A 27,624-nucleotide genomic window follows, 5' to 3' on the forward strand; every position below is an offset into this window, starting at 1 on the left:
TAATTCGAATTTTATCTCGAGTTGAGTTCAAAATTAAAAATTAAAAAATAATTGAATTAGAATAAAGTTTCAAACAACAAATTTTGAATTGAGTTCAAGATCAAATTTCTTATTGTATTGACTCAACTGGATTCGGTTATGTTTCTAGATGGGATGGGACATGGGTTTAGGAAAAAGGAAAAGAAGATGAATGTATGCTTCGATAGACAGAGTAACTAAAAAATGTGATGGAAAAATTGGAAAAGAATTTTTCTGCATATTTTTAAATGCTTCTCGTGAAGTGTACATAACAAATACCAATATATAACCTAAGAACAGGTCCCTAATTCATGGGAGCTGTAACAAAGCAATCTCCATGATCTAGTCCTAAAATTCAACAAGATATTTAAAATCAAGGGGCGAAAAATGGGGGAATGAACTAACAAAAATGAAACCAATAAAAATTTTTTTTTTTTAAATATAAGAGAAAAAAACACTCTGGGCTGATGTGGGAGCCTCACCAAATGACCTTCCCAAGCCATTCTCTTCCTACACCAATGAATCCAATGACATCAATTGGGAGCACTTCTACTCTTTGTGTATTTTGCACCTTATTCCAACCTATGCACTTAAGACAAGAACCCTTGCAGGAAGATCAATACGAGTATCCTTTTCCGACCCGAAAAAATAAACATTGATTGCTATGTTACAAACTGAAAGAATGAATTTCATGTCTGTGCTAGTCATGCAGGTCCTTTGTGCAAAATGTTTTGAGAGATGACAGTAAATCCAGTCCTCAAAATTGTTGCTCTCTTGGCTAACTTTCATCTCACCTTCTCAAATAGATTCAAGAAAATTTTTAGGTCGCAATAAAACATGACACTCGACTTGCTGGTGTCTCTTCCAAGTCTATCTTTTTTTCTAACTCCTCTAGCTGCTTAACTACGATTCCAAAATGTGGCAGTTCCTAACAAAATCATTTGAGTAGTTTACATACTTGGTCCAAAATGGCCGAAGATGCTCGAAGCCAATCTGCAGCCATGGTTTTGACTGGCCATTGTAATGAATAACTGCAGCTTTTTTCACATTCTCAATGTTGGTCTTACTCTGATAGCCCAAGCCAAGCATATGCCATGATGGGTCAATTGGATGAACATGGCCTTTAAATGCAATCAAAGCAGGTGGTAGAGTTCCAAGCTTCCACATTGTCAGGTTTGACTTCAGGTTCTGCCACAAAGAAACCAACAATCAGAGTAAAAGAGTTAAAAAAAAAAAAAACTTTTACTTGCTAACAATTCACTATAAAAAATACTAGTTGATGTGTTATGATCTAAGTTTACATCCATAGTGAAGTTTTAGTTTCCATCACTTTTTTCAATCCAACCAAAGATGGGTCAGAAAAATGTATTTAAATTCTGACTTGAAAATAATGTAAAACAAAATGAAATTTCTTGTACAGAAACAGTGCCCTTCTACAATATAAAAAGATCACAGCCCATCCCCATACAGGTCAGTAAATGTAAAGGAAGGATGACAGTGATGAGATTCAATTTCAGACACAAGGAAAGGGTCAAAATCATTGATCTGAACCCTTAAGCTAAGTAGATGATACTTCATTTCCAAAATTCAAAATAATCACCTTTGATAGTCATTGTGAGAAAAATCCAAGAGTAAAGGATGTTAAATTACAGAAACAGTCAGGAAAACTAGTAGCTGATAAATTACCTCTTTCAGCCAGGAATGATATGTCTCTCTTATATTTGTGTTTCTCCATGCACGGAGATCAAATATATTCATCCCATAAGCCCATGCACATTCATCAGGATCCAAATGCTTAGCTATAAGGGGATGGGAAAAATTGAAGTAGTTTTTGAAATGTTTGGACATCACCCACTCATCTTCACCTTTACAAGTTTCTACAGCTCCATTAACCTTTCCCCGTAAATCAATCTCCCAAAGGGGAGATAAATCACGCTGAATTACAATATCGTCGTCTAAAAAGACCACTTTGTCAAGGTTTGGAAAGAGCTGTTCAAAACACACAATCAGAACACACTTTGGGGGAAAAGGCAATGTAACATAAGTGAAATCATCCATGTAAGAGAAGAAATTGTTATAACAACATCTAATTACCTCTGGTAAATAAATCCGAAGATGGTTGAGTAAGGAAATGTACTTTGGACTTCTAGACTGCAATTTTGAAGCAAATGTTCTAGGAGTAGTATCAGAGAGATTTGCCCCTGCTACATGATTGCCATGATAGTAATTTCTGATGCCATTATGGTTCTCCACAGCTTCAAGCACAGGAACATTCTCTCTAGTTAACCAATCAAACTGGTGAACACCTTTCACTTCAACTATGGCAGGGGAAACGGGGTTTAGCGCAAACCAGGAGTGCATACCCGCGTAAGTTTTCTTATCTGTGATGATATGGAAGACAATCTTTTCAGGTTCTAGTGATGACTGGACAGTAGAGGTAACAACTACTGATGCAGCCAATATGTTGTCCGTTGGCAGGACAAAGTGGTAGTAAGAGTTGTTAGAAAGCACAGGGAGGAGCTCGGGAGAAGGCAGCTGTCTGCGAGCATGAGCATTGGAAGAGTATTCATCAGTTAAACGCAGAGAAAGACAGTGGATGCCTTTTGGAATGGAACTTGCGGCAAAGTGTTTGTTCATCAGCTCTGCAAATTTAGACTCCCTAATTTCTTTTTCAAGTTTCTCCATCTGGCAGAAAAGACAAATAGTCAAATACGAATTAGGATGTTCACCAAACTTACATAATATGAGAAAAATTAGAATCTAAATGCATGCAAACAAATTTGAACTTCTCAACACTTTCTTAAAATTTTCAAGATGCAAATATAACCCAAAAAAAAGGGTGGGGGGGATCAGAGCTACAACAGAAAAACAGGGAAATGTAAGCCAAAGCTAGTGTGTAAAGGACATTATAACAACACTTTAGGGTCAAGATACCCTTCTAGCAACAAAATAGCAAATAACAATGCAATAAATTAAAAATAGCAATAATTTATGTAACGTGACCATACCATTGCTCTTAATATGAATGCAAAGGTCTTTGCATCATACTGGTTGTTCTTCATTTCAGAAACAAGTTGACTAAATGAATCTGGAAGCTTTAGACCATCAGGGATTTCCTCAGTGTTTACTTGATTGAGGATCTTATAAAAATCCTTAACTAGTCTCTGCTGGACCATCATCATCACCACAAAAGCCCAAATCAAATTACAATCATAAATAAATTGTTGACCACAAGACAAATCTAAAATGCATATCCAGTATGGAGAGAACATGATACTTACTCCTGAATCATCAACTCTCCCAAGAAACCTGGGTCCGAACCGCCTACCTAAACAATCTGGGCACAACAGAAGAACAAGAAGAAAAGTCACGGATCCAATGACAACATTATAAAAAGATAAAAGGCAGAAAGGAAGAAATGTACCAATCTAGTAAGTTAACTCAGAATGCAACAAGAAAAACGGATAGTTCTTAAATGATCCTAGTCAAATTTTATCAATATAGACATTGATCTTAAATTACAAGAAGAACTAAAGAGCAGGATTAAAATATGGGTTACAAGCAATCAATTTCAAGCACCAATGAGGACATCATTATATAAGTTTTGCTTAACCAGTTCTAATCAATCCCCGTGTATTTCCATCAGGAAAGTAAGCGCTGAAATTTAGCCATTAAGTACATAAATAAAATTTTGAAAAATAGAAACATCTGGTCCTAAGTCGAACGATTCTAAAGAAATATAAATTATTTTAAAACCTAGAATTTCACTAACCTAATTTATGTAAATAAACTGGAAAAGAATTCATATGCTGATAAACAAAAAGAACAACAAATAGGAATACAACAAAGAACAAGACTAAATCCATAAACGTGGAAGACGACTTCAATTGAAATATAGGCATCAGAAAATGAAAAAACATGTATGAGTTGACACTGTGGAGCAACCAAATGGGTTTCAAACTTTCAGCACTATCTGTATAATATATCTAGTTCAATTAATCTGATGTCCAAAGCATTTATTGATTAACAAATGAACAGCACCAACTTAAGATTCAGATTCAACCAGAAAAATTAGGTCCAAGAAAACCCATTGATGGATCCATTTTTATTATATTCGGATTTTATAAGAATGCAAATAACTTTTTCAACTTTCAGCACCACCAAACACAAATTTGCCATCAACATTCACTGCAAAATAAAGAATCAGGGACCAAGGCAATCATGCCAACCCACATATCCTAATTCTGTAATCCAAATTAAGTGAACATATTCAACAATTAGCTCCATCCAAAAATCAAATCAGATGGACATGAATTCCCAAAATTGGAGCTCCATCATATAAAACAAATGAAATAAACTCAAGAGCCCCCCACCACACCCGGCTACCCCTAATCAAGTGCATGACCAACTATACATATCAACAAAATGAGAATCAGGATAATTTGAGATTCTAAAGAAAAAGTCTAGCATATCGACAATACTAGCATTATCTATGAAGATAAAAAAAGAACCAACTGATTATCCAATTAGCTCCATCCACACAACAAATCACATTGACATCAATCCAGAAAATGCGGGCATCATAATATCAACCAAAATCACCAGCACAAAGAAAATACACATGAACAAAGTGAGCATAGGATAATTAAGATTCCATGAAAAGCCTAACAGATAATAAAACTAACACCAAAGTGCAAAAAAAATAAAAAACACATCAAATCAGCTGTCACCCCATCAAATGCATAATAAAAGGAACCCAAATCAAATCCAATGAAGATCTATTAGAAGACAATAAAGGAAAACAAAATAATAGAAATTAAAAGGATACCAAATGAGGAGCACTTGTTGACACCTTCGAGGGTAACAAGAGCAGTAAGAATGAAGACAAAAGGCAACAAGAAAGCGAGGATGAGAATGGTATGGAAAAGGGTCCTATATGAAATATGCCTAGCTGCCACCTTGATCTTCATCAAGTCAATAAACCCATTGTTGCTTGATATCGTTATACTTCTCATGCTAGGCGAGAAATGAAGCTGCATCCTTCTCTATGCAGCCCCACCACACCTGAACAATTCTTCTCCCCTCTCTCCAAAAAGACACCACCTTTCTTATTGTGATGAAAACCAGCTGTTGCTTCTCCCCAATATCTCTCTCTGCTCCTCTCCACACACAATCCTACCCCCACCACCATCAGATCCAACCCTTTTCTCTTCGTTTCCTGATTCAGACTTTGATTTTTTTAACTGGGTTTCCTTCAAAACTCTCCCCTTTTGTATTGGTCTTTCTAACAAAGACCTCTGCTGCATTGGATTTTTAACCCCCAACCAAAAACATGGGTTTTTTTCTTCCCCCTTTTTTTTTGAATTTTTGGATCAAAGAATCAAACTTTGGGGGTTTTTGAAATCTGGGTTTTGATTATTGAAGCTTCAGCTTTGTTATTTTTTGCTCTGAAAAGAAAAAGAAAGAGAAACTAGGTTTTTTTTTTTTTTGTTAAAAATGTTTTGTTTTTCTCTTTCCTTTTGGGTTCTAATGGAGCTCTCCCATTGGTGGATCAACTCATCTAATTTATTTTCTTAGAAAAAAAAATAAATTAAAAAAGAGAATAATTTCAAAATAAATAAATAAATAAAAATGATAAGTTTGATTTTTATGAGTCAAAATTTGGTTTTAGAGAGAGAAAGGTGGAGTTGGAGTTTGACCTCTGAGGGGGGTGACAAAGCAATGATCCTATCATAGCTAAATTTAGATGTCTTCTCCTATGTTTATGCACAAGCATTTGCTTTATCTGTGGATCCTATTTTCTTATTTTACTTTAAAAACACAAATTTTAAGTTTTTTTCTCATTAAAATTAAAATATAGTAACTTTTTTATTTTAATGATATTTGAGATTATTAAAATTTAATCTTTAATCATTTAAATTAAATATTAAATATTTTTTTATAGATTACATAATTATTGACATAATTTTTCTTTTATATATATAAAAAAGGGGTATTGTTGAAATAATTTTTTATATAAAAGAGAATTTTTTTAAAAAATAAGATAATGAATTAAATATTGAAATTTGAATCAAAATATATTTGATATCACCTCTTAAAAATAATTACATAAATTAATTGAGTTAAATTTTGATATAATTTTTTTATTTTTTAAAGAGAAAATGTAAAGTGTGTGCAAATTAGAGGATTGAAAAGGGATTTTTTTTTTTGGCTAAAATGTATTCAAAAGTGTTTTAATACTACTATTTGGCATTTTATGAATTAGTGATAGAGGGAATATATAATATGACATTGCTTAAGGTAGAAATTATGTCTTAATCATAAATCAATTTAGGTGTAAACATTATAATGACTCTTGATCAAATTGCTTTATTTTTTATTATGAATTAAATTATGAAGAAAATGTCAACATATGTTTTTATTTTCCTTCACTTTAAAGACTTTTCTAGATTTAAAATTAAAAAATAGAGAAAAAAAGGAAAAAAAATAAAAAAGAAATTTCCAATTAGAAGAGCCTACCTTAGTACTTTTTTTTTCTTACCCTTAGTATTTATAAATCTCATTAGATCTTTAATTCTTGGGCTACCATCCTACAAGTCTAAATAAACCTTAATGTTCACATAGCACTTTAATAATCACATATAACTTTTTTTTTAATTAAAATAAAATTTTACGTGAACATTTATTTATTTATTTTTATACGTTAAAAAATAATAAAATTTTTTATTTTTATTTTAAAATAATTATTAAAAAAATTATTACACAATCACAAAGATTAGCCGGTGTAATTTTATGCAAAATCAACTCTTAATCTTGTTCAAAGCCAGCTAACATTAATAAAAACCAACATTACTTTTTCCAAATGTTGAAAAGTACTTCCCAACATTGTTTTAGGCTGAATTTACACTTCTTTTGACAACAAAACTAAGTTTGACAATGAGCTAAAAGTCATATAAATGGGGTTTAAAACTAATTATTTCACTTAACTATTTTTAAACATCCTTCCAAAGTTAGGTGGCTTTAGGCCAATTGAATAACCAAACTCTAAATCATTGTGTTTTTAATATATACTTTTGCACTCAACATGTGATTAACATAGTATTTTATATGGAAAAAAACCTTCTACATCGGGTTTGATTGGCCTTTTGTCCCATGATTCAATGATTGATATCAGGATTTGGGACAAGACCATAAGGGATGATTTAATTTGCATCAGATATTATATTATTTAGCCAAGGTTGGTTAAGTTAATAAGAATAGAATATTTCATTTATAAAAATTATGTTTGATTTTCATTTACAGTAATTTTCTTAGTGAATGATTTGTAAATTTAATAATAATTTTTTAAAATAAATCTTTATTTTTTTATTTACATTCAAGTATGCTCTTATTTTAATCAAAATGTTAATTTATATTAAGGGTTTATTTAAATATAAATTAAAAAATAACGATTTATTTAGATACAAATTAAAATTTAAAATTTTGTTTAAATGTAAAGTAAAAGCTAAATATTTATTTGGATATAATAAAAATATAAAATTTATTTAAATAAAATGATAAAATTAAAGAATTTTTTTTATTTTAAAAAATATATATATTCTTAAAAAAAAAATTTTCTTCTTTTGAAGTGTACCTACCAAGGAGAATCACTTAATTTGTAAAGAGTAAGAGCACATGACATGTAGCAGTGAGTTGGAAACAGTAGGTTTGAAAGCTCAGACGATTAATGGGTGAATCAATCCAAAGCCAAGATGTCAAAGAGCCCAAAAGAACGACTTACATCTGTCGTCTTAGATTATTAAATACATATATTTTATTTTAATTTGAAAAATTAAATAATTTATTTATTTAAAAATTTTTTTTATCAAAAATAGAAAGAAATCCTAAAAGTGGATCAACTATAAATGGAAACAAAGATATTTAGTCACATCCAACTCCTAATTCCCTACCTATTCGAAGCCTGTTTCACTGTCCTAACCTATTTGTTTTTGTCTCAAGCTCACATTCCCTGGTTTGCCTACCTCAGATCCTTTTCAACAAAGGCCCTACTCTTTGTAGTCCAAAAACTTCAAATAAATTGTATTGTGTCATCTGATAGGGGTATTTTAGTATGAAAGAATAAAATATTTATATTTTTAGAATATAAATAAGTTGATAAATAAAAATATTTTGATCGAATTAATATATCAAATCGATTTAAAATTTTAAAATTTATGTTAACTTGATTATCTTAATAGCTTATTAATTAATATTTTAAAATATTAATTTATCAAGTTTTGAATAAATAATTAATTGAGCTTACGAGATTAACCTTAATTTCTTTTGTTAATCTAAGGCTGTGCTGATATAGGGCTATATAGACTTAAAATCCTTCGTTATAAAGTACAAATAATCTTATTCAAGTATTTTTAATTGATCGAGACACATTACTTTTAAATTTTTATTCTTCTCTTTTTTAGATAAAACTCTAATTTGAATATTGGAACACAAATATCGGGACAGCTTGGCACAAACATCATCATTTAAATGATAAAAAGGATCCACCAATCTCATCAGACTAAAAAAACACAATGATGCAAAGACAGAGAAAGGAGTTAAGAGGTTTCATCATTATTATAGATGGAAGAAACAGAAACAAAATCACGACAAATATCAAGAAGTCATAAGTTTGAGTTATAGTTTGTGAAAAATAATGGTTAAATCTGTACATTTGACATGTTCATGTTGAGATATTCACGGACAACTGACTCAAAGAATCAATATGGTTCACTCCCATAAGCTCAGTGGAAGATTCCTTTGTTCATGGAGTTTGGCCACAAAATTTAGTACTTTACACCACTTGTAGGGGTATAGCAGTAGTTGAAGGCATAGCCATAAATGCATTTGCTTGTTTTTTGCTTCTCTTGGTTCGATGTCAGAAGAGGTTTAGAGGCATAGAAATGATCAAATTATCCATTTTGACAGCAAGGCTTTCACTAATCATTATTGGTCAACATGTTCAAATTAGCATCTGACTAACTTATTTCGTTTCGCCATTGTAAGTTTTGTAGGTTTTTTAGAGAAATAAAGAAATGTCAAGAAATCATGAGGCTATGTTATGTGACTGCAAATCTGAAAACGAAAAAAGGAAGGCGCAAACAGGCTCAACTAGAACTTGTGCATGTAGATATGCCTTATCGCCATAGGCTTTGGTGCTCAAGAGGAGCAAATCTGTTAACTGCAAAGCCTGCAGCAACAACAAATTGCAGAGGATCCTTTGCAACACTGGCTTTAACCAGTTGTACATCCCTACTATTAAGTACCTCGCTCTCCATGGCTTGTGTTGTGACCACAAAGAGTCACTAGTTCACCCCTCTTCTGTGGCCAAAGACATGAACAGGGAAGGAATACACAACAATTGCAGGGGTGTAGCACTGTTTAATGCCAGTGTTGCAGATGATAAAAGTCATACGACACAAACTAATGGTGACATCCCTACTGTTGAGTACCATTCCATCCATGGAATATGGCCATAGAAAGAGAGGCATGAATGGCAACGAGTACTTAAACACTTGTAAGGGGTATAGCACTAATTGAGGTTTGCGTTGCAGAAGCCAAGCTAGTGCTGGACTGGAAACAAAAAGGCATATGCATTTGCTGCAAGAGCAAGAAGAAAGAAAGATAAAATCACTGAAAACTAAATTTTCTGCATCTTCATTTTATATCAGGGAGGAGGTTGTTGGGGTTACATAGCCTCACAGATGGTCAAATTATGCAAGAAAGGGTTTTCAATTCTCAAATAAGTTTCCATTCATTTCGGTTAATAGCAAACAGACTTCAGAACTTGTTGCTGAAAGCAAACATAGTTGATGTCATAATATAATCACATCATCCAGAACACTGGTACAGACTTGAAAGAAAGGTAAGAACAGAGGAAAAAAAGAAAGAAACCAACTGCATGGTTACCATCCAATCAGCTCCATATCTAGATGACACTAATAAAAAAGAAGAAACCATTCTCTTTTATTTTATTAATTCAATCTCTATCTTTAGCCCGACTAAAGTTCATAGTAGGATCAAATTCTTGTAGCTCCATCTCAATTCCACTGCAACATTACCATCTTGCTTACGAACAATTTGTCAAAATATTGATGCTAAATCCTAGACGAAGGATTACAATTAGTTTCATTGGTTCATACAGTTATCCTTAAGAGATGATATCCAACAAGCTTGTAATTCAAATTCCACCGGCAACCACTTCATCTATCTTCAGATCACGACCTCCTTTATACCTTAAAAAGACCACATTCAAAGGTGATATGCGAAGGAATGGAGTCCCAAGACTTTACTCCAAAATGAATCCCATAGAGAACAAGGGCACTGTTTTAATCTTGTTTTTAAGGCTACTTAGGCTATGCGACTATGTTCCAATTTAGAAAATGGATTTGCTAATTGCAAAAAAGGAAAGTCAAGTTCTCAGTTGAACAACCACAGAAAACATGAAAAAACATTGGCTGAGACTCGAGGTGACGTTTATCTTCCCTTTTACAATCCTTTGACAAACCTAGAGTAGTATAAGGTGTAAACCATCTGCTCGAATGCTAAGAAACAAAAAAACATTGGCTGAGACTGAAGGTGATGCTTAGCAAATGGTTTGCTGGGAGTGAATGTTCTAAATCGATGACCATAATCCATAATTAGAGTGAAGGAGTAGGCTATCAAATGAAACATGGTGATTCATTTATGAATGACCATCCTTTTAAGCATCCATTCCTGATTTGATCATTGAACAAGATTGGAGCAGGTAATAGTGACACAGTGGCACTGGCCCAGCCTATATCAAACTTCTGACTCAAGCGGATTATCCATAAAATTGCAGGTCACTCTCAAGCTCGCACACTATCAATATTCAATAGAATTTCATACAGACGACAGATTTTTTGTGTAAACAACAAAAAAAGCGTCCCATAGAAGAAACCCAAATATTTCCGACTCCAATCATCCAATCCCAAGAATTTGATTGCTACTCCACTTTCATAACTTTTGCCCAAAACGCCAAGCCCTCCTGCGTCCTGCCTCTCCACATAAGCCCCACAACCCTCTGTAAACCCTCGAAAAGTCATGGCCTCTCATCATCACCACAACACCACCTGCTGCTCCTCCTGCTGTTGTAGCCAGTGCTGCCAACCACCACCACTACAGCCACAGACCCAACCCTCTGACCCTCTTTTACAAGCCCTTGCCTCTCTCCTCCTCCAATCCCGAGCCCCTCCTCAATCACAACAAAATCATTATCTAAGTCTAACCCATCTTCTCAAAACGTTCCAAGGTCAAAACTCTGCCAGTAGAAAACATCACTTTCATCAGAAACACCACCACCTAGAAGAACCCAACTTTCTCTTCTCTTCACTTGTCAGCCGCATCAATGCTCTCGAATCATCACTCCAACATTTTTCCGAAACTTCAAATTTTTATTCTTACCCTTCATGTTCTCTTAAAGATGCAGCTGCTCGTGTCATCCAAACCCATTTCAGAGCCTTCCTTGTTCATAGATCAAGAACACTTAGACAGCTCAAAGATCTTGCCCTCATCAAATCAAGACTCAATTCTCTTAAACTCTCAATTTCAAATAAAACCTATTTTGTTTGTGAAGCTGTTTCTCAAAAAGCCATGGACTTGCTTCTCAAACTTGACTCTTTTCAGGTATATCTTTAGTAGGTACTTCTAAAATCTCGGTTGGCTATCCTTCTTTTTTTTTTTAGATTTTAAAATATGTTTTTTTTTGTAGGGTGCTGATCCAATGATTAGAGATGGTAAAAGGTCAGTTAGTAGAGATTTGGTTCAGTTTTTGGAATATATTGATGGGTTGGCTTTAAAATGGCATAAGCACTTGTATAAAAATGCAAAAAATGTGACGGTTTTTGGCAATGGTAGTACAGCTAGGATTTTGAGGTCTAATTCTGGAGATATAATGGAGACATTGGTAGAGAGAGTTGAAAAACTTGAGAGGTTTTCTAGATATGAAGATGGTGATGATGTGGAGCTTGAAGGGTTTCATCAAATTATTGGTGAAGAAGAGAATCCTAGGATTTCTATTGCTGGAAATGGTGGGGTTTTGTTGAAAAGGCAGGGGAGTCAACCTAGAGGGAAGAAAACTGTGAGCTTTACTGAGAATGGGAATGTGTATAGGATTATTGGTAGTGGAAATGAGGTTTGTTCAAGTGGAGATAGCAGTTTAACTGATGAGAGTGTTTCAAGTGATGATCATGGAGAGATAATGGAGAATCTTCTTAAAGAAAGTGGAGGATTAGTTGAGAATGAGGAGGAAGTGAACTTCGATAATGAAGAATCCTTCCAGAGCAGCGATGGAGAGAAGAATACCAGGAGGGACTTGAGCAGACAGGCTAGAAGTGAGATTAATGGGGATTATCAGATTCAAGATGGAGATTTTGTGTTTTCTGCTCCATTGCCTAATAAGATGGAATCCAAAGCTGACCTGATGAAGAAGAGAAAGAGTGATCTCAAAATTGTCTCATAGACAGCTGCATTATGAGGGGATTAGATGTTTATTGGCTCTTCCATATTGTCACTCTAATTTTGAGTTCGGATTGATGAGAGAGTGCAACATGGAGGTGTCTTGATGGCCCCTGCTACCTGTTCGTTGTTTGTAATATTTTTCTCTTCGATTGGCAGGGCCTGGATTTGACTAATTTTCTGTAACTTGCCCCCAAGTGTGTGTTTAATGTTAGCTGAATTGAATTGCCATTCTTTCCTTGTATCTTGTCTTCACAACCATTATTCCATTAAGAAGGTACAGAGTTAATGTTTGAGCTTACTGGCTCATAAAAATGCGGAAATTGTGGTCAAAATTTTCCAATATCTAATACTGTATTCCAAAATTTTGCCACTGAAATGCCATATTTACCGAGCAAGATCTGTAAATGGATCCTACATTCGGCGTTTGGGTCAATTACCCTTCATTTGGTTAATAAAAAGCCCAAGATTTTATCTTTATAATATAAATTAATAATGCAGAAGCAGCTGAACGAATTACAATTTTTTTATATCCTAGTGTAATGCTAAAAGCCAGTTTCAAAGTGGTTTAATTATCCGACACTCCAGATTTTTTTTCTTATTTCTATGTTGCGATCATTTTTATAAAAAAAAAACACCATATTTTGTTCTTAACTTGAAAAATCTGCAGGGTATGCACGCGGCCTGAACCAAGTGATTGAGTGGTAGCATCAATAATCATGAGATCCACATTCTCCATTTTATAACGTGACAGATTCTATGGATACCCCCCCCCCCCTCCGGTCTTTGATGCCCTTTTCTTCCGTTCTTTCTGTCTATATTGCAATGTCAGATACAACACCGGGAACCAAACAATTATTGCAGTAACAAAGAACTTAAGCTACCGCGAATTGAACCTATTGAAAAAAGCTAGCCCCTATGGTTCAGATACAATCAGAGCTCGTGCCTTCTGTAAACGGCTTAATCAGTTTTGTATCGTGGTCACTTACGTTTAGGAGAAGAATTTGTTCCAATCAGCCATTCCAACTTCTGTTTTCAAAAGTAAGAGAAGTGCCTATCACTAGTCAGAACTCGGAACCAAGAGACTGATTGAGGGACCAGAATGGTAAGCACGGCCTTTTGTTTTGGTGAATTTCAGTTGATGAAAGCTACAGCAGGTCCAAATTGACTCAAGGTTTGGTGCCTTCAGGTTACGACAAGTAAATTACTTTCATTTCATATTTTTTGAAGTCATTAGGCTACTGAGATTTACTACCCTTTAAACATTCAACAAAAGGAAAAGAATATAGCTCATAGAAATCTAAATTTTCTTCAATTCTTCAATGTATGAAACAAAAGAATGGAGGACCAAAAAAGAGAATGTTCAATCAAGATAAAGAGAAAACTTTCTGCTAACCAGCTCCTACTGATCGATGTCTACGAAAACTATGAGTCAAAAGGGAGGAAAAAAATCACATTACAGTATCGAACTCCGAAGAAAAGCACCAATGAACTTTGCCATACCAAGTGTCAATTGAAAGAAGTACGCCAGAAGTGAGTTATTGTCAGTTTTAAGCTATATGCAGTAAGGTCCTGTCTCCAATATGAATTACCATTGAAAACTGGAAGAAAAGCCACCGATGTACTGTACACTTCGGGAAATGAAAAATGAAATATTTGGCATCACCTTTCATCAGTTAGCAACTAGGCTCAATAGAGCCTCACTCTTGCAGTCATTTCCAACACCACATGACTTGAATCCAGTGTCTCCTTTAGCCTCTTCATTGTGCATAACTGGGAGATTAAGGTCAATAACATCAGAGATATCAGAATCTTGTGGCTGCTTTGCAGGCTGTTTTTCACTAGTTTCTGAGTCTTTCAAGCTGTGAGACCTCTTGTGACCACCCAAAGCTTGCCCTGACCCAAAAACCTTTAAGCAGATTCGGCACTTGTGCACCTTATACACCCTTGTTCCGTAACTTGTCGCCCCATTCATTTCCTGCACCACTGAATTGTCAACATTCTCAATCTTCACAAGCTTGAGACTAGCCTCAAATTCAGGAGAACGGCTACTCTGAGTAATTTTCTCACAGTTCTCAATCTCCTCTACGGTACAGCTATTACTCTTTCTGTGGATTGTTTGGTGACCTCCAAGGGCCTGATGAGATCTGAAAGTCTTGCTGCAGATCCTGCACTTGTATTTGTTCTTTTTCTGGGAATCATCAGACATCTCCGAATTCATTGGAGTACTTACAAACTTGTTCAAAGAATCTCCCCCTGGATCTGCATCACAAGCAACAAACATTGCATCTTTGCAAGAACTAGATTTTGTGGATCCCAAACCAGCTAAATCCCATCCTTCCATCAAATCCTGCCCAGGTTCTACTTCAATAGACCTGAAGGTCATCATTTCACCAGAAATTCTTTCCTCAATTTCAGTATCATACAGTTGAAATCCAGATTCATCATCCACCTTAGACACCCTGGATTCAACACCACTACAAAGCATATCACTGGGGGCTTCTGATCCAACCTTTTTTTCCTTATCAGCACTCATAATCCCTGAATCCAATTCTTTACATTCACTTATGTTCTTCTCACAGAAAACATTCATGGACGCAAGAACATCAGAATCAGAATTATCCACTCTTGGTTTCTTCATCTGGAAAGACTCATCGCCATCACAAAAAGGATTCAGCATAATTTCTTTATTTTGGTTCAAAGATTTAATCTCAGAATAATCAGAATTATTATCACAAGACTCCCAAAAAGAATTGAATTCACTCCAATTCCTTACACCCCTAGACAGCATTACCAAACATAAAGCAGCATCTTCCAGTTCTTGATCAATTTCAACTGCACTAAAAGTTTCATTCAAGCTAGAAAGTGAAGAATTTGGAGCATTATTGTACCTCATTCTATTTGATCTCTTTCTCCTCACTGTTATGCTCTCCAAGGCCAGGTCTTGCCTTAAACTACCAGAGCCCGATTCACCTAAGACCCTAAGCTTTACAGGGTGTAACTTCACATGACCAGTAAAAGCCTTCAAAGACTGAAACTTTCTGCCACATTCTTGACAGTTAACACCTTTCCTTTCTCTTCTAGAATGGTGCCTCATATGACCAAACAAAGCTTTCATTGACTCAAATTCTTTACCACATGCTTTGCACTGAAACTTCACCATTGAACTAGTAGTACCATCATCAGCAAAGCCTAAAGATTTCCAAGATTTCTTAGGGTTACCCCTCAAGCAATAACCTTGAAAATCCATGTCCTCCTTTGCCTTTCTTTTACCTGAATTCTTTTCCATTGAAAAAACTCACGTTACATAACTTGCAGAAATGCTTCTCTTCAATGCAGCTAAACAAAGAAACCCAAATTTAAAAAAAAAAAAAAAACCCACCGAAAACCACAACTATCTTCAAAGAAGCACAAGAAACAGAGGAAAAAAAGCTAAGACCCAGATCAAAACGAAGGTTGTTTTAGTAACAAGAGATGGAAAATCTTGAAACTAAATGCATGTAAAGAAGAATCCATGTCCTGTTTTGTTAACCTGATGGAGTTTAAAGTGTTAAACAAGATCTAGGTGGCTAAAGAACACTCAACAAAAATTGGGTTTTGACTCTTTTATTTTTTTCACTTGGAATTGTTTGAACTAAGCAAGCGGAAGATCAAACTAAAAGAGAGTTTCGATTAAGTAGCTGTTGCCTTTTGGCAGTAGTAATCAAGAAAAAGACGCGAGAAATGAGAGAGAGATTTGCTTCTTAAAATCCTTGCATGTCAAGCAAACCAGCAAAGCTAACAGGGGGTTGGGAAGTGCCCTATTCTCTATAGTAGAAAATGGACTTGACTGTCTAACATTGAAAAATAAGATAAAATTTGGTTATTTTAACCGTGAAAATTTGGAAAAAAAAAAAAAAAGAAAAGAAAAAAAAAGTTCAATGGGCGTTTGATTTGGGGTATGTAAAATTAAAGATGAAAATGTTTATAATATCTTATATTATTAAATATGATAAAAGTGACAAATACAAAAGAAAATAAAAAATAAGTTTAAAATTTTAATAAAAATTATATAAATTTAATAAAATTTTAATTTTTGAATTTAATATAATAATTTTTTAACATATCTGAATTATTGAATCTACTTTTACATTTAGAAATTATCTCATTTGATTTAAAAAAATTTTTGAGTGATGGGAATGTAAGGCTACCTCCAGTGCTGGAATGTAAATGAGTTGCTGATTAACTAAGAAATCAAATCTCTTTTTGTTCCATTATCTTTTCCTTTTAGGAAAAAAAAAAAAAGTAATGGTAAGACAATAAGTAGAAAATTGTTAGCTTAATGCATGAGAATCTTGACCTTCCTTTTACACTTGAAAATACCACGTGCTCTAAAAAATCATCAACGGCTACGACTATTCCATCAGAACTTCAGATAAGTTGTGAGTAAATACACTGAAACCAACTCTCTGGTGTCTCCAACCATTACCATGGGCTCTCTCTCAATTCTCAAAGTCCAGCTACTGTTTTAGGACTTTCTCAACTTGGAAATGAGTAGCAATCAAGTGATGTGAAAACCATTTTTTTAATAAAGACAAATGGATGGTTGGATAATTTAGGGAAATCATGAAGATTGATTCGGAAAATTAGGTTTAATCAATCAATGTGAGATAGACCTTTAACAAACTTGTCTCTTAAGGATGCCTTGATTTGTTGAGGTTTGGGCATCTTAGAAACCAAACAAAAAAAAGAAAAATCAAATTTAAATGTTAAACATACGAAACCATTTGATGATAATTTAAATGATTTAGTAATTCATTTTGGTCAATTTATCTTGTGTGATCTAAAAAAATAGTTAGATGTTTGATTTAAAAGACTAAGTTTTAAGGAAACTTGAAATAAGCTTTTAGTAACAAAATTAACTAATTGCAAAACATGAAGAAAAAATTTTTATATATGGTGGGAATACTTGTTGCCATTACCCAAGCAGCCACAATCACAGTAATAAAATTTTTCCTAAATGGTAAAACATCTATTAGTTTTACTTAGTTCAACTAAATCAAACTCAATCTTTAATCCAACTTGGTGGAATTTGGTTACATATATCTTCATCATTTTACCAACTAGGGTATTTCCTAATTACAAGGATTTTATAAAGAACATGACTCTTTTTATACCCAATTCTTTAGTTTTTGCTCCATCTTTCTCCTCTTGCATTCGTATTTCGCTATTAGTTTATCCATATTTATCAACTGTATCAAATATGAAAATTATCGCATTATTATTTATATTAACAAATTAAATTCAAACATATTTTTTTGTTATTGTCGAATTTATATATAATTTTTATTAAAATTTTAAATTTTATCACTTTTATATTTTTTTTATCGTATCATATTTAAAATTATCCTATCTACTATATTGTAAATTGAATAAGGGCTTAGTTGTTTTTATTTGTTTTGTTTATATAATCTCTTTTTAGAGATGTTGGATCACCAACCCTTGATTAGGACCTTAATTATTTTACTCTCAATCATAAAGATCTGTTTGATTCTTCATATGTTATTTTAATCTAGATGAGTCTTTGCTGCTACTCCCTCTTGCCCTATATCTATAATTAACAGGCTGGCCAAACATAGATCAGATCAGAAAAAACAGGCCCTGTTGTCCACATTCATGAATCAGGATAACCTAGGCTATAGTTCATGAACTGTTCTCTATCAATTCCAGGATAAAAATAGGATAAAATGATTTAAAATTTTATAAAAATTATATATAAATTTGACAAAATTAAAAAATATGTTTTGTTTAAATTGTATCAATACAAATTATGATATGAAAATTTTTATATTTTACATTTATTTAACACAAAACGTGTTTATAACATCTTAATTTAATTATGTTTAGAGTGTAAAAAAATCAGGCATATACTATAAGGTGTGGAGTTTATGCATAATTTGGTTTCTTCAATGGAGTGATAGTAATGTAATAAGAAAAATGTGAATAGGAAGTCAGGTATCACTAATTATAGGGTATGAAATCCCACATGTTTTCATTAACTATTTGTTGACATTACACATCGCCTACAATCTTCACTTACGACCATCCAAATTGATGCTTAAATCGGACAACTCCATAACTTGCATGAAAAATGTTGACCACTCCATTGTCTTGTGCCATCTCACATCATTAAAACCCTAACTTTATGTGTGTGGTTGGTCAATTAGTCAAGTAATCCTTCACCTTTTTTTACACGATTTATTGATTTAAATATATATATATATATTTTCTTTTATTACTATTGTATCTCGATCGTCTAATCAACATATTAATTGTTAAATCGACACTTATTGATTATCAAATTGACAACTTAAAATGATTCAACACTTGATTAATATCAAATAAGTCAATTGATCACGTCAGTACAAATTTAATACAGAAATAAGATCAGATCATAATTGATTCATTCTAAACTCATATTCTTCTTTTACATTCTCCAACCTCATCAACCACACAATGATTAATCTTGTAATCAACTGCTTAACAGAAAAAAGAGAGAAGAAAAACTAAAGATTCTGATGATGAGCTTTCAGCAAAAGCTTAAGCTAAGCTAAGCTGACAATTTCATGTCTTTGTAATAAGAGCAAAGTCATCATATAAGCAGTTAGATGATTCTCATAGTTTATTCAATTGCTTTCTATCATAATTTTCGCTCCCAAATTCTCAGCATGACTGATTAAATGTTAGTAATATCAGTTTTTATTCTTATTTGGTTCCAAGTGATCGATTAAGCCAACAGAGATCATAACTATCCATTGTCAAGTTTGGGGGTTAAAGCCATTTCCAAACTAAACCCTATGCAATATTAGGAGTATGCCCAAGGTTTGTGCAGCACTGCAGCTAGAGAAGAAGACGCAAGCATCAAGCAACATGAAGAAATCACACACTAAGATCACTGGTCTAGCATGGGGACTGCACGAAGAAAAATCCTCATTTCAGGAAAAAGACAGAAGAAGTACATAGTACTCATCAGGCATGAATGAGAAAAACTGGAATTTATTCTCACAGCTTGTAAATGATTACATTTGCAGCAAAGCCCTCTTTGCTTGAAAAATACACCACGAAATAAAAAATTAAAAAATATAAGCAAATTCAAGAGTTGAGATCCCTTTCTATTGGGATCCATTCTGATGTTCGAGTCCCCACTCGTACTATATATTATTCCCAAGAGATGATCCTGAAGAAGGAAAAGAGCAGGATTCATGTCTTGGGGTTACTGGTATTAGGGACTGCAAATTGGATGGAAAAAACTGACGGTTCTTTGATGCACCCATGGATGACAAACTCCTTCCAAGAAACTACTGTGCAACACATTTCTTCTCGTCTGCTACATGCAGAAGTTTTCACTGTAAACTATATCAACCTTATTTTTGAACTGCTGATTTTCAATCAAAACAGAGGATCCTTACCATCCCACCAAACCCTGGAAGGTTCTATCAAACCAGCTTGAATTTGAAAGATTCAAGAGAAATCAGAAAGACATGTTATTATCACAAACCAATGCCGGCCTTGCATTCTTCAAACTTTCTTGGAGGAAAGCACATATGTTCAGACATTGCATGGCTAAAGAAGAAATCAAGTCCTCAACTGTTATATTAACATCCAAGTGCTATGATTGGAAGGCTCCTAAATTTTCTCCATCGTTCCTTTTGTCAACCCATTAATAAAGTGCAACCAGTGAATACATCACTCTTGACTGAGTTGATTTGCATCCATCACTGTCTCAGGCGGATCACAGCAATCACCCTTCTCCCCCTGGTACTCATATGATGTGCATGAGTCATCTTGAATATCATAATCATCTTTGTTACTCCCTTGAACCTCACTCGAGAGCTGAAAGTCACTGCTATCATAATTACCAACGAAACTTTCAACACGTGGCTCTAAAATTTCATCTATATCTCCCTCTTCTTCATCAGTTGCATCTCTACAAATATCATCAATAATATTTTCGGAAGAATCAAACCCATCCTCATAGTCATTCTCAATATCCTCATAGCAATCTTCCTCATGGTTGCCTTCATAATGTGTATAAGTTCCTTGATCAGTTGGAGATTCCACAACAGAGTCATCATCCTCTGCTGGAATTTCACACTCAGCTGTCTGCCACTCATCATCATCACTATCAATATGTACAGGGTCAACTCGGTTCTGCTCAGCACGTTTTCTGAGCATAAATACATTAAAATAATAACTGACAATGTCCTTCTTTGTACGGGAAGGGAAAACGGCCGGGAGATGATCCCAGAAGTTCTTACCGATCGACACAGGGTTAGAGAGGACCACATTATGAAATGCCAGCTCTTCCTTGTCAGTCCATCTTTTTGCAACTTCCTCCCCCATGTCACAGAAACCCAACTCTCTGAATATTTCCAGCCCAAGGTTCTGTCTTAGTTTCTCTCTTGCTTCTGTCACATGTTGTCTAACGCATCTGATAGAACCCTGATCAAGGCATTCACAATCAATCTTGTGTCTCACATTTTCACAAAATTTTGCAGTTGCTTCAGAATCAGGCATTGGAATGACACAAGTACCCATTATCTTCTTCTCACAATCATCATCAAACATAAGGCCTTCACATGATGATTTAAGGGCAGCTTGAGGATCTGATGTATCTAGACAATCTGAAGAGTTCCTCGGATCCTGTTGGCTCCATTCTGGAATATCAGCTTGATGCTCTAGTCCAATAGAAACTAGCTTTCGAGGAGAATGAAGAGATGAATAAATCTCATCAGATTGAAGAAAAGCCCTAATTTGGTGTTCAAATGCAAAATATTCAGGAAACAGTTGAAGATGAACTGCCACCTCTGACTCAGTATCTGCATCTATGCCATTTCCGTTTACCCACCAAAAATGAGGAACACAGCCAGAAGCACTAGTTTCATATTCCTTATTTGTTCCACTTAGAACATTGTTGCATCGATCCTCATCGAACCTACCTTCATCTTGGCACTTACCGTAAATGTCCTCCCATTTACCTTCTTCAAATTGGAACTCTATTAGTTTAACTTACGGAGAATTTTAATTTGACTGGCTAAGTATGGTCATAAGGCTGATGCACATATTTAGATGTCATAAAGGAAACATATGCAAGCAATTAGTTTGCCACATTACAAGATATATGTAATTGAAAGACATAGGTACCAAAATGCTTCTATAAATTCACATATCCACAAAATTATAAACAGCTTATTGTTAACAAGTTTAATGCACATAACATAGAGCTATCCAACCATGTTTTAAAGAAGAATCACAAGCAAGCTCATCAAGTGAACCTTCCATGTATGTAATCAATGAAATAAAGGAGAATCCACCTTCTTTTGTTTGATACTAGGAAAACACATATGCATGTATCATGTATCTTTGCTTGTTTACTTGAACAGTATGTTCACCACGCAAAGGTTGAGTTGTCAAAAGAACCCTTACATAAGTTTACCGGATAATATCAAGTTAAGCATCAAATGTCACATACAAGATGAAATACATGCAATTTCTAGCATAAAGGTCTAAGCAAGAACACTTAATCAATTTATGCAAAAAGATTATAGATTTATCAACAATGTATTACCAGGAATTTGACGATTTTGGAGAGCACTGTGGGAATGAACACTGTTGATAACTGAAGCAAAGCAGCTGGTATCTTCCCATTGCCTTAGATGCTTACAAGCAACCTCTTGAGAGTCATCAGTGAAAGGACGCTTATGAATCATTTTAGCCTGCAAGTAAAAAGTAGTCACATTTTAGAGAATAAAGTTTATGCACCAAAGGATTAGTATGAAAGGATGTAGCATTTCTATATATTTCAAGGAATGTAGCCTACATTGAACACAATGAAGGAAAAGGATTCACATAATTGCTAAGAGCCAACTAAGTAGACATGAGTTGTACGCATCAAAGATGTAGATGTCCAAACTTAACAAGTAGTTAGGAAAACATATCCAGCACTTAATGGAGCCAAAAGTCGAAAAAACACAGAATCAAAATATAAGCAGCTCGCTTGCATCATGCAAGTCATCAATCATCATACTTAGTAGCAATTAATGAAGCCAAAAGTGGGAAAAAAACACAAAGAAAAGCCAAATTAACACCTCAGAGAATTTTGATTTTAAACTTTCCACTGATTTCAAACCTTTATTTTTCCTAGATTTCAAGATTAGTATATACCATTTTCCTTTCTTTTTTTTCTTGGTAACCCATTTCAAAAACCATATTGTACTTTACAAAAAACAACAAACATTCAAAAACTAGCTAATAACTAATTACCAGTTTTTTTTCTACAAAGGATGCCATAACCTAGTAACCTAGGGATAGGAAAAGGGTTGCAGATATTGAGATTTGAACTCATTCGATGCCACCTTATACCTTAAGTAACTGAACTATCTGACTCTGAGCTAAAATCTAAGTTCAACTAATTAAAATTGTTTATCATTATATTTTTTAACTATCAAAGCAACCAACCTCTAAGTAAGGATGAAAACAATCGCATTTAAATAATTAATTAAAAATAAAAAAATTAATTATTACTCAAAATTAAAGCAGGGAAAACAAAAATGCAAGTCTATATTCTGAATAATTCAGCTAAATGAGCTTTGTTCTTACCTGAGAATTTGTTGACCAATCAACTGAGAAATTGAAAAGAACCAGGAATAGGAAATAATTTAAAATTTTAGATAAATGAAAATTATACTTTTTAAAAAAATTAAGAACTGATTAACAACAAATGAAAGGTATAGAATTAGAAATTTTACTATTTTAAATATTTTACACGGAAAAAATTAAATGAAACAAAGGGAAATTTTTGAATAAAAGAATCCCTATAAAGTTTCAATATTTAAGAAAAACCCGGACAAATTCGACCGACCCAGAAGAAATTGAATAAAGAAAAAGAAAAATCCTAGGTCAATGTTTATAGATCAAAGAACCCCTTTTTGAAATTCATCGAATTCGAAAACCCTAACCCTAAAATCCAATTCGAGACACAGGAATGGGTAAAATTAGGATCAAAAGAAAGAGAGAAAACGAATGCAAAAGGAAAAGAATCGAACTGAACAAAAAATAAAAGGGGGAAAGATTTGAACGAATTCCGGATCGAAAATTTGAGACGGATTTGATTTTCGATCGCTGATTCGGTAAAAGTTAGGGCAAGGTTTATTTATAGAATCGAAATGGTGAAATGCGACGGCTGGGGTAAAACGTATAATTACTAAAACAGCTAAGAATCTGACGGAAAATTACGGGCAATGCCACTTTGGGATTCGGGGATCTACGAAGACAGATAAGGAAGTGGATTCGTCTGACGAATTCGATGTAAGATATTTACGTGGGCAAATGCTTTATAAATGACCTAAAGTTTACGTGATTGCTTAAATCAAGATAAATTTTTTAATTGTAACAATTGAAAACCTAAATTATTAAAAATGTAACAAATAAAAATTTTCTTTGAATTAAATTATAGATGACAAGAGCTTTCCTCAATCTGATTTTAATATTTTAATATCTATATTTATAATATTAAAATATTATTTTTATCCAATTTGTATTTTTATAAATCATAATTGATTTAATTTAATTTAAAATAATTTAATAATTCTAATTAAATAAAATATTTTTAATATAAATTACATTTTAATTATACATAAATATAATATTTTTATTAAATTAAAATATTAAATAATAATTTAATTAATATAATTGTTATGTATAATTAATTAATTAATTAAAAATACTTTTATCTATCCAAATTGGTGGTGCCACCTAAAAATTCAATTCCCACCCAAACCCCACATTTAAAAAAAAATCAATTTTATGAAATCAAATAAATTAAAATTAATAAAATATAAATTATTTTGACACCTCTAAATAAAATCCAATAAATGTAATACACGTTATGTTAAAATAGCGTGAGACACTATTTAGCATACATGTCTTTCTGAGCTGGGAAATGAATTTTTTTTTTTACTTATTTTTCTTTCATCTCCATTCTTTATCAGTTCTTTCTCTTTCTCTTAAAATTCCTTCTCAGCCCTCCATCCTCGAAGCTCAGGTTTTGGCGATGAATTGCTACGTACAACCATCAATCCCCGTCTATAACTTTCAGCCACCGCTCGTTGACATTCTTTTCACTCAAAATTTAACCATTTTTTCCTCTCAAACCCATCACATCTATCAGTCTTTCACTAAAAATATTTAAAAATTCATTGATCTAAATCACTCATGTTTTCTTCTTTTTCCTCTTTGTGCTTTCCTTCCAAAATTACATATAAAAATATAAGGTTGTTTTGCTGTTCTGATGATAATGCTTTAAATCCACTCACATAATAAAAGGTTGTTGTGTTTAGATCTAAGTTTCGGAGATTTTTTAATCTTCTCTAATTTTTGAAACTTTATTTGGCTCAAATTCGAGTTGATGTAGAGCTCCTCCTCTAGTTGACCGTCATGTTAGACGAGTCCGTGTTTGCTAGAGAGGAAAAAAGTTATTTATGAAATTGAAGCCAAAGTGTTCAACCCTGAATTGATAGTGCTGCTTAGGGGCGAGAAAAAAAATATAGAAAATTGATTTGAAATGTAGTGTTGTTGAATCGGTTTTTTGTATTCTGTTTAAATTAAGTTTAAATATTAAATATATATTAAATTCTGATAAAAAATTTTAAAAAAAATCTAATCAAATTAAATTATATATTTTTATTAATTTTTTATATTTTTAAATTTTTGTAAAATAAAATAATTATTTTATATTTAAATTTATTTAAATATATTAAAAATCATATTAAAATAATATATAAAAAATTAAAAAATTAATGAATTGAACCAAATCATATAATTTAATTTGGATTGCATCAATATTAAAAAAATTTTGATAAAAATTTTAAAAAATTAATTTGAAATCATAATATTCGATTTAGTTTAGATCAATTTTTTATTCAATTTGAATTAAATTTAAATATTAAATGTATATATTAGATTTAGATAAAAAAGTAAAAAGTTGAAAAAAAAAATTGAAATTAATTATATATTTTTATTAATTTTTATACATTTTTAAAATTTTTATAAAATAAAAATAATTATTCTATATTTAAATTTATTTAAAAATATTAAAAATTATATTAAAATTATAAAAAAAAAATTTTAGAAGTCAATAAACTAAATTAAAATAATTTAATTTAAATCAAATTAATTTAAAAAATTAAAATTTATAGCAAAATTTAAAATATTATAATATTATATATTATTAAAAAATCAAACCGAATTCAATCATGAAATATTATCATATAGGGCTGCGCGGTGGGGGTTTTCAGTGTTCTGCTATGTACTATACTCATAGGCGCAAATGCTCTTCCTCCAAGAGAAAAGAAGCCAGTATGAAGAAGAAAATGAAGAGAGAGGCTGAAGCAAGCAGTGTTTGATTTGTTTAGTGTTATTAACGGTATTCTTTACTATTTCTTCTGAGTTGATTTTTTTTTATTTTTTTGAAATATTTAAAAAAATAGAATTTTGCTTTGTAATTATAAAACATTAAAATTTATTTTTTTCCTAATTTTTAACATTATTATTATTATTGAAAATAATTAAATGCCAAATCTTAATAAAAGAAAAAATTAATAATAATAAATAGTTAAAGAGCAAAGCAACGTAGATCGGAAAAGAGCAGGGACTCAAATTCAGAGGCTATCAAGCATGGCCTCGCCTCTGATGTTTTATTGTTAGAAAATTTGCTTTAAACCAGCTGATAACTCACTCCATGAATTGACCATAAAGGAAAAAAAAAATTGAAAGAAAATGAGATGCGAAGCACATTTGACTCGCGCATCCACAGTTTCAACATTCACCGGTTTTGATTTCAAAACTATGTGCAAAGATAATAATATTTTTAGTTAAAGTTTTATATGTAAGAAATTATAAGTCTATTTGAATGAGTGATAAAATTAAAATTAAAATTAATAATAAAATTATTATATTTATAATTAAAAAATCCATTAAAAAATTTTATATCCAATAAATTTTATTAAAATTGATATTTAAATTTAATTAATTATATGATAAATCATATTACATCACATAAAAGTTAGATGAAATCCAAATCCCCGCTAAAAATCCTACTTGGCAATTGGCACCATTTGAGTGTAGTACAATTCACACAGTCCATCTATAAAAATTTTATTTGTTACATCTTAAATAATTAAAATTTTTATTTGTTATAATTGAAAAATCAGACCTTGATTTGGGCAATTTCGAAATTAAATTGAGTATTTAATTAATTTGGGTTGATTGTACAGAGGCCTGCCACGCGGAGGAATGCAGTTGGATGTTTTAGCTTTTTTTTTTTACTTGTGCAAAACTTGTTTTTTTGGTTAAAAACTGAAGGTTTTATGTGTTAATATGGTTTAGAAAGAATAAAATAAAAATATTTTGAATTATGTTTATTAATTAAAGTTTAAAATTTTACATTATAATATTTAATTATTTACTTTAGTGATTGATATATAATTTTTTATTGATTCAAATTTCTTAATTTTGATAAAAAAATTTTAAAATTTCATCTTGAAAATTGGAAATTTCAAATCCGAATTATGAATAAATATATAAAATAAATTTAATGAAAATAAAAAATTATCTCTCATTATATAATTCAAAATTAGTATATACTTAAAAATAATTTTATTTTTAAATACTCTAAAAAATTATTATATCTATAATATTGTATTAAATTTATTTTGGAATAATAAATAAAATTATATACTATAGTATCTTTTATTTCACATTTGGTGTTTAGATAAATAATTTAATAGAATTATTACTCATATTTAAAATTATCAAATACCATGACAGTACAATAAAGGTGTAATCGAGTCGAGTCAAATTGTTACATTGCAATGCTCGAGCTTTAGCTTGATTCAAAAATAAAAGCTCGAAGCCCGACTCGAACTCACTCGAATTTTATTTTTCAATACATTTGGTGTTTAAATAAATAATTTAATAGAATTATTACTCATATTTAAAATTATCAAATACCATGACAGTACAATAAAAGTGTAATCGAGTCGAGTCGAATTGCTA

General features: G+C 32.2%; 4 protein-coding genes across 9 annotated transcripts; 1 reads left to right on the forward strand and 3 right to left on the reverse strand.

Moving 5' to 3' along the window:
- Window positions 1-428: 428 nt before the first annotated feature.
- LOC111299652 (putative galacturonosyltransferase 13) lies at window positions 429-5,556 on the reverse strand. 5 transcript variants are annotated; one of them, XM_022894975.2, is made up of 6 exons: window positions 4,847-5,556; window positions 3,300-3,355; window positions 3,027-3,182; window positions 2,113-2,703; window positions 1,705-2,007; window positions 429-1,206 (listed from the first exon to the last, which is right to left on the reverse strand). In XM_022894975.2, exons 1-6 carry the CDS (start codon window positions 5,055-5,057, stop codon window positions 922-924), a joined length of 1,602 nt encoding a protein of 533 aa, XP_022750710.1. In that variant the 5' UTR covers window positions 5,058-5,556; the 3' UTR covers window positions 429-921. The 5 variants fall into 5 exon arrangements, with proteins under 5 accessions (XP_022750710.1, XP_089603749.1, XP_089603748.1 ...); XM_089747623.1 differs by having other exon boundaries at window positions 782-1,206; window positions 4,871-5,546; XM_089747622.1 differs by having other exon boundaries at window positions 782-1,206; window positions 3,027-3,185; window positions 4,871-5,206.
- Window positions 5,557-10,939: 5,383 nt separating this feature from the next.
- On the forward strand, window positions 10,940-12,773 carry LOC111300571 (BAG family molecular chaperone regulator 8, chloroplastic). Its single transcript, XM_022896206.2, has 2 exons — window positions 10,940-11,700; window positions 11,786-12,773. The coding sequence occupies exons 1-2, from the start codon at window positions 11,119-11,121 to the stop codon at window positions 12,533-12,535; spliced, it is 1,332 nt and encodes a 443-aa protein (XP_022751941.2). The 5' UTR covers window positions 10,940-11,118; the 3' UTR covers window positions 12,536-12,773.
- A 727-nt stretch (window positions 12,774-13,500) lies between these two features.
- LOC111300962 (uncharacterized) lies at window positions 13,501-16,343 on the reverse strand. The gene has a single exon (XM_022896510.2). The coding sequence runs from the start codon at window positions 15,818-15,820 to the stop codon at window positions 14,204-14,206; it is 1,617 nt and encodes a 538-aa protein (XP_022752245.2). The 5' UTR covers window positions 15,821-16,343; the 3' UTR covers window positions 13,501-14,203.
- Window positions 16,344-19,546: 3,203 nt separating this feature from the next.
- Window positions 19,547-23,693, reverse strand: LOC111299653 (uncharacterized). Of its 2 annotated transcripts, none has more exons than XM_022894977.2 (3): window positions 23,170-23,693; window positions 22,139-22,286; window positions 19,547-21,548 (listed from the first exon to the last, which is right to left on the reverse strand). In XM_022894977.2, exons 2-3 carry the CDS (start codon window positions 22,278-22,280, stop codon window positions 20,257-20,259), a joined length of 1,434 nt encoding a protein of 477 aa, XP_022750712.2. In that variant the 5' UTR covers window positions 22,281-22,286; window positions 23,170-23,693; the 3' UTR covers window positions 19,547-20,256. The 2 variants fall into 2 exon arrangements, with proteins under 2 accessions (XP_022750712.2, XP_022750711.2); XM_022894976.2 differs by having other exon boundaries at window positions 19,547-21,551.
- Window positions 23,694-27,624: the final 3,931 nt, after the last annotated feature.

This window comes from Durio zibethinus, chromosome 18 (genome assembly GCF_047325235.1).
Source record: "Durio zibethinus cultivar Kanyao isolate XHJ-2024 chromosome 18, ASM4732523v1, whole genome shotgun sequence".
In the NCBI taxonomy this organism is placed as follows: Eukaryota; Viridiplantae; Streptophyta; class Magnoliopsida; order Malvales; family Malvaceae; genus Durio; species Durio zibethinus.